This window comes from Anabrus simplex, chromosome 7 (assembly GCF_040414725.1).
Source record: "Anabrus simplex isolate iqAnaSimp1 chromosome 7, ASM4041472v1, whole genome shotgun sequence".
Lineage (NCBI taxonomy): Eukaryota > Metazoa > Arthropoda > Insecta > Orthoptera > Tettigoniidae > Anabrus > Anabrus simplex.
Window position 1 is genome coordinate 242,920,090 of NC_090271.1, and position 7,456 is coordinate 242,927,545.

The 7,456-nt window shown below is 39.8% G+C and overlaps 1 protein-coding gene across 1 annotated transcript in view; it reads left to right on the top strand.

Annotated features, from left to right (window-relative positions):
* Nucleotides 1-3,892: 3,892 nt before the first annotated feature.
* The window catches only part of LOC136877083 (glutamate receptor ionotropic, kainate 5), an 89,989-nt gene continuing 86,425 nt past the window's right edge, over nt 3,893-7,456 (top strand). Inside the window, exons 1-2 of the mRNA XM_067150901.2 lie at nt 3,893-4,029; nt 4,167-4,472. Of these exons, the coding sequence (XP_067007002.1) occupies nt 4,176-4,472 (297 nt within the window). The 5' untranslated portion in view covers nt 3,893-4,029; nt 4,167-4,175. The remainder of the gene's footprint in view (nt 4,030-4,166; nt 4,473-7,456) is intronic.

Sequence of the window (7,456 nt, forward strand, 5' to 3'; positions counted from 1 at the left end):
ATAGATGCTTGTAGTGAAATTGAGTTTGTTAGTGAAAGGATAATTAAGTTATCTCTGAACTTAGGAGGGAAAAAGTACAATGTGATCCAAGTCTATGCTCCACAGGTAGGATGCTCAAAAGAGGAAAAGGCCAACTTCCTTAATAACTTGGAAGAACACACCAAGTATGACAATCTAATTGTAATGGGTGATTTTAATTCACAAGTTGGCTCACAATGAATAGGATATGCATCCACACTGGGCCCTGGGCCCTCATGGAATGGGAAATAGAAATGAAGAGGGAGAATATATGCTAGATCTATGCATGAGAAACAACCTGATAATGAGGAACACTTGGTTCAAGAAAAGGGACTCTCATAAAATCACAAGATATAGCTGGGATGATAAAATAGGTACAGTAATAGATTATATTCTCATAGATCAAAATGTATGAAAAAATTTCAGTGATGTCAAGGTCATTCCAAGTGAAGACCTTGGTGGAGACTATAGACTGTTGGTTGCAGTTATTGCAGAGAAAAGACCTCCCAAAGTCTGTAACAAAAGAATCCCAAAATTAAAAACTTGGTGACTAACCGAGCCAAGTGTAAGGGAAGAATTCAGGGAAGGTGACCGCAGGTTGTTGTTGTTGAGAGAAGAACTGAAATTGGTAGAAGAAGAATGGGATACTCTAAAGAAGGTTGAGGTTGGTACAGCAGAAAAAGTATGTGGACGACAGAGTCAAGTAAGAAAACCTAAAGAAACTGCCTGGTGGAATGATGATATTAAAAAGGCTATCAATGACAGAAACCGTGCAAGAAGATCCTTATATCAAGCAACAACATGGGGAGATCAGCATGAAATAGAGGAGAAGCTGTTACTTAAGAGAAAGAAAAAATTACAGGCCAATCAGTTGGTTGTAGCTGAAAAGCAGAAATGCAAGGAAGATCTGGCTACCAAAATAATGCAGGATGGAAATAAAAAACTGTTATACAGTATTGTTAAGAATAGAAGAACTCAAAATAAATCTATCCAATTTGTAGAACTTCCTAATGGTGAGGTGGTTAGGAATAAGACCAAAATATTACAGGAGTTCCAAAGGCACATTGAAACTTTGCTGAACTGTTATGAAAATGTCACTCCATTAGACAATGAACCTTATGATTTGGAAGCACAAATACCACTAGTCTGACATGGTTGGGAGTAGTGACAGCAATATCTAAGCTGAAAACAACACATCAACTGGATCAGATGAATTAAGTGTTGAGATGATCAAAGCACTAGGAGAGGTTGGACAGCAGTGGATGTACAGGGTACGAAATTGAAATTGGAAAGAGAATGTAATACCCAATGACTGGAAGCAAGGAGTCATCATCCCATTGTTGAAAAAAGGTGATAGAAAGAAATGTACCAACTGTAGAGGTATAACTCTGCTGTCTCATGGCCTCAAAATCTACAAATCTATCCTTGAGAGCAGGATTAGAAAATATGTTGAATCTACACTTGAGGAGGAATAACATGGATTTAGACCTCATAGATCAAATATAGACCTCATTTTTACCACCAGAATGCTCTATCAAAAGTATTGGGCCAAAAGTAAAACACTTATAACTGTTTTTCTGGACATCAAGAAAGCATATGACCATGTACCACGCAGGCATATATGAGAATGTTTGAGACAGAAGAAAGTGCCCGATGACATCATAGCACAGGTACAATGATTATATGATGAAACCAAGTGTTGTGTCCAGATCCAGGATGGAAAGTCAGGTTGGTTCGAAATGAAGAGTGCAGTCCAGCAAGGAAGTTGTCTTTCACCACTTCTCTTCATAATCATAATGGATGAAGTTTTGAAAGCGGTTAAAAGAAAGAATCCAACAACTAATGCCCTGGTTTTTCCTGATGATGTGATGGTATGCAGTGAAACAGAAGTGGAAGTACAAACTAGACTAGATCTCTGGCATAAAGCTTTTACAGCCTTAGGTCTCAAAATCAGCGAAACGAAGACAGTTGGCTTGGTGATGAGTAGAAACTCTCCAACTGTTCATCTAAGAATTGGAGATGAGGAGATGGAGATTGTAGACAACTTTCAGTATTTAGGTAGTGTTCTGTCCTCAAACAATACCATACATCAAGAGATTAGCAACAGAATACAGAAAGCTTCCAAATTCTATCACGCTGTACGTCAAATACTTCGGGATGAAACATTTCTGTTAGTTTCCAAGATCAGCTTGTAACTGCAGTCGCTTAATTGTGGCCAGTATCCAGTATTCGGGAGATAGTGGGTTCGAATCCCACTGTTGGCAGCCCTGAAGATGGTTTTCCGTGGTTTCCCATTTTCACACCAGGCAAATGCTGGGGCTGTACCTTAATTAAGGCCATGGCCGCTTCCTCCCTACTCCTAGCTCTTTCCTGTCCATTGTCACCGTAAGACCTATCTGTGTTGGTGCGACGTAAATAACTTGCAAAAAAAAAAAAATATATCAGCTTGTACAAAATATATCTAGCACCTATATTGACATATGGCTTGGAAGCAGCAACACTTACTGGACCAACAAAAAGTTGTCTTCAGACAACAGAAATGAAGTTCCTCCATTCTTGTCTACAAAAAACAAAAATGGATAAAATAAGGAATGTGGAAATCTGGCAACAGCTTGGATTAGAAAGAAGCTTGCTGGAGACTCTAGAAGTGAAGAGATTGCAATGGTATGGTCACATGAAAAGAATGGACCCTCACATGACTCCTCAAACATACTTTGACCACAATGTTCCTGGGAAGAGACGAAGAGGAAGACCTCGCGATGTTTAGGAAAAACAGATATTGAAGGACCTTGAAATAAGAGATGTGAACTGGCATCGCATATATGAGCAGCATCTGTGGATGGATAGGACAAACTGGACGAGGCTCATACACAACCGCACCCGGCTTGCTGGAGTGAAGAAATGATGATGATGATGATGATGATGATGATGATGATGATGATGGTGGTGGTGCATTACAGAGAAAATGGCATAATTTAATTTTAGTAAGATATTTAATTTATTCAATTTTAAACTGAAGTTAACAGCAGGATTAGCCTTTGGATTGCTTCAGTTGTGGAAGAAATGCAATGTCATCATCAAAACTAAAATTTGAATTTTTTGCTTGCTCACTCTCCTTTTACTTCTGTTGTATGGTTGTGAAACATGAACATTGTTTTTTTTTTTTTTTTTTTTTTTTTTTGCTAGGGGTTTTACGGCGCACCGACACAGATAGGTCTTATGGCGACGATGGGATAGGAATGGCCTAGGAGTTGGAAGGAAGCGGCCGTGGCCTTAATTAAGGTACAGCCCCAGCATTTGCCTGGTGTGAAAATGGGAAACCACGGAAAACCATCTTCAGGGCTGCCGATAGTGGGATTCGAACCTACTATCTCCCGGATGCAAGCTCACAGCCGCGCGCCTCTACGCGCACGGCCAACTCGCCCGGTATGAACATTGTTGAAAGCAGACAAGAGCAAACTGGAAGTATTTCAAATGTGGTGTCTCTGGTAAATATTGGGGGCTTTTTGTGTTGGCTAGCTTTGCAACACAACCATCAGACAAGAATTCATTCATAATTGAAAACTGGGGTGGTTTGGCCTAGTCTGCCAAATGTCCAGATGGCGTCTACCCCACTGATTACTTTGCCATGGAGTTCTTTACTAGAACACTTCTCTGTCATTTCCCTGTGTAGGATGTTTGTCTCTTTTATATTGATATGGCCTTCATGTAAATTCAAAGGGGTGTAGTTCAGATTTGCTTCAATAACAACTGTATGTAGAATTCTGTCATTTGTCCAGAAGGTTCATTGAATGGTTCCAAGGAAACCTGAGAAAAGAAGCAGATCGAGGATGAGCTCAAAAACCAAAGACCTGGCATTCAGGATGCTGAACATAAAGCCCCTAGTGACCAGGTCTGGAAAATCATATTACTTTACGTTCATGATCCAACAACACGAGCAGCAGTGCATCCGCTTCAAGGTCAAACTTGTCCAATCAACAACTAAGGGAGAAAAGAAGAAGAAGATTCCAGGTTAAGGGTTATCTGCTTCAATTGTTGTTTTTTCTGTTTCTTTTGTAAAGTCATATTCCAATGTATAAATGTAAGTCTCTAGCACAGATAGCAAATTAAGTATCAAATAACTGTTGATGCTTGTTCTTTCTTCACAGACATTCTCAATGCTTCATCCTTCAAGTTCTATCTGGTTACTGTTCCTACAGAACAGCTCTAGGGACAGTATAGACAGCTTCTTTGGAGCAGTGGATATTCCATTTGACTGCGAGTTTGTTGTAGCTACTGTCCATGGCCTGTTGATAGAGCTCTGGGAAGTGTTCAGAGTGAGCAGAGATCATTCTCTTGAAGTGTCTCGCTGGGGGAACTGGAGCAAGAAACATGGTCTACAGTACCCCTCAATCAGCCTCTACCGTCGACGAAACAATCTGCGTGGTCTGGTGTTTGCTGCCTTCGGTATAAATGTAAGTAAAAATAAATCCGCCAAGTATCTGCCATCTTTGGGATGAAAGGGAAAGTGAAGCTAAATACAAAAACAAATCATTAGAATTGTGTTTGTAAGTAGTTCCTTTCTTGTTTTGTTATAGCTGGGCTGAGTAGCTCAGATGGTAGAGCACTATCCTTCTGACCCCAACTTGGCAGGTTGGATCCTGGTTCAGTCCAGTGATATTTGAAGGTGCTCAATTATGCCAGCCTCGTGACAGTATATTTAAAAACATGTAAAAGAACTCCACTGGGACAAACTTCCAGCACCTTGGCATCTCTGAAAAAACATATAAGTAGCTAGTGAGACATAAAACCATTATTATCGTTATTATTATTTCACAACTTTACAGTTAGTAATATAGATCTTATTTTGACACATTAAGTATAAGAAAGAGAACACTTTCCATATTTACATACATTTGCGATATACCTCTTCATTATTTTCTTCACTATACCAATGTAGATTGCAGCCTCCTATACAAGGGTCGAGTTGTAAGTCATGGCAACTATTTTTTTTCTCGCAAACAGGAGACAACACGGAAAATCTAAGCTATGCATTTGGAAATATAGGGCATGTACTTATGCATAGTGCCAGAAGACAAATTCTGACTTCAGGAGATTCTAGTAGGAAAGTGACAGAACACAGGCCATTGGTAAACATTGTTTTATTATGGTATAGACAGCAAATACACAAGACTATGTATAAAGGACTGGTCTCCACTGGTTACAGACCTTTGAAATAATCACCCAAGGTTTCTACTGTGCGTTGCCAGCAGTGGGGCAGACCTGAATACCGTTCACGGCCTGGGCAAGGCAAATCGACAGTTGATACTCTACCCCGTTTGAATGTCTCCACCCACCACGCCACTGTTCTATAGGGCATGGCATGCACACCTAATGCTTCCCGCAGCTCTGCATGGCATTGGCGTGCATTTCTGCTGTGGGGAACTGCTATTTTAATATATGATTGTTGCTCGTGCTTGTTGACTTCCATTTTGTGACACTCGCACTCACACACTGAACTTGGGGGCATGTTTAGACCCACACTGTTGTTTACATACACCATCTAGTGGCATCATATGCAAGTACACACCGTACATTTCCAAATGCATATCTTATATTTGCTGTGTTGTCTCCTGTTCGTGAGAAAAAAAGAGTTGCCATGACTTATGACTCGACCTACATATTTATGGTTTGTATTGAGCATTTAGGAATGTTCTGACGATGTTGCAGTTCTTCAAAATTGCAGCTTTTTGTGCCACACTGTGAGTGTAGAAGGGGGCCTGTGGTATCTTTAAGTTGTCTGGAAATAATTTTGGTGTAAGACCAGTGGGAGGAAAGAAGAAAGGAAGAATTGTCATTTTCTCTTGTTTCTGGATTCCTGTCCCTTCCATAGCCAGAGGAATATATTTGTCAATCTTCTCCCAGTATTTCTGTTGCAAATTGTGGTCATTTGGGATTGTGATGTCAATGAGATATGTGTGATGGTTCCTTTTGTCTGTTAATGATATGTCTGGTCTATTGTGCAGAGTTGTTTTATCAGTTTGTATCATGCAATCCCAGTATAGTTCAAAATCTTCATTTTCCAGTATACTTTGCAGGGAGTATTTGTAGTAAGACACCCTGCTTTAGATCAAGGATTGGGTCATGGCAATTCCTTTGTGTATAACTTTGGCTACATCATAGTGTCTGTCAGTGTATGATGATAGTGCTAGGAATCTGCAGTTGTAGATGATGTGCTCAATGGTTTCTGGGCTGTTGTGCCATTTCCTGCACTCTTTAACCCGGCATTACTCGTTAGGTTTTTACGTGTGCCATTACTCACTAGTCAGCGCAGCACTCACCTTTATGTTTTAAGGCCAAAATGTGCTCATATATACAGTAGATAGAGGTATTCATAATACGTCAATCATATAGGAACACGAGCGAGTGGAGTGGCCGCACGTGTTAACGGTGCTACGGCTACAGAGTCAAGCTGTGCATTCAGGAGACCTGTGGGTTCAAACCCCACCATCGGCTATCCTGGGAATGGTTTTCTATGGTTTCCCATTTACACTTCATAGCAAATGTAGAACAGTTCCTATTCATAAGCCACAGCTGATTTTCTTTTACTTCCTTAGCCAGTTTCACTCACCGTCATTCATTTCATCTTCATTAGTTCCTCAACTGAGGTTGGCATTAAGAAGGGCATCTATCCATAAAACATGTGATAACTTCATTTCGCCTCATCTCCAACTCCATATCAAGAAACAGAAACAGGTCTAAGGGGTAGACAAACAATTTATTCAGGAACACAAATTCTTAAATTTAAACAAATAGTTACTTATTTAGGAATACCAATACTTATATTTAAACAAATTTGAAACAGGAGGAGTATGAATTAAATAATGCTAACATATAATCCAACATAATGTGTAACAAACATTTTACTCAGTCAGTCAATACCTCTATTGCTTTCAGCATCTTTCCCGGAACACTGTTTGCAAATTTTGTTTCCGGGTTTGAACATTTGTAGAGGGAGCATGGAGGACCCACTTGGTAATTCTATCCTTTCCCAAACTGAATGGAGTACGGTACAGCCTTCAATCATTAAAAGTGCCTGTTCTTCCTCAGGACTTGCAGACATTCTGTTTCAGAGTTACGATCACTTTAGTAAACCTCATATGTTTCATTACCATTACTTTCGATGTTCAAATCCACTTCCTCCATCGTTTCACTCAACCATGAAAGTATCTGATCAGTGGATGCCATTATAACTTGTATAAATTCACTATCAACAGTCACAATATAAACTTTTCACATTAATCACAAGCATAGGACAAAGTTTGTCTTATTACAATGCACAAAATGTGAGTAAGCACTGTTACTCGCTACTGAGCACACCGCTCACCAAACATGCACTGTCACACCTAATAATGGATTGGGGGTCTTGGTTTTCAAAGATGATAGAAATAACTGACAC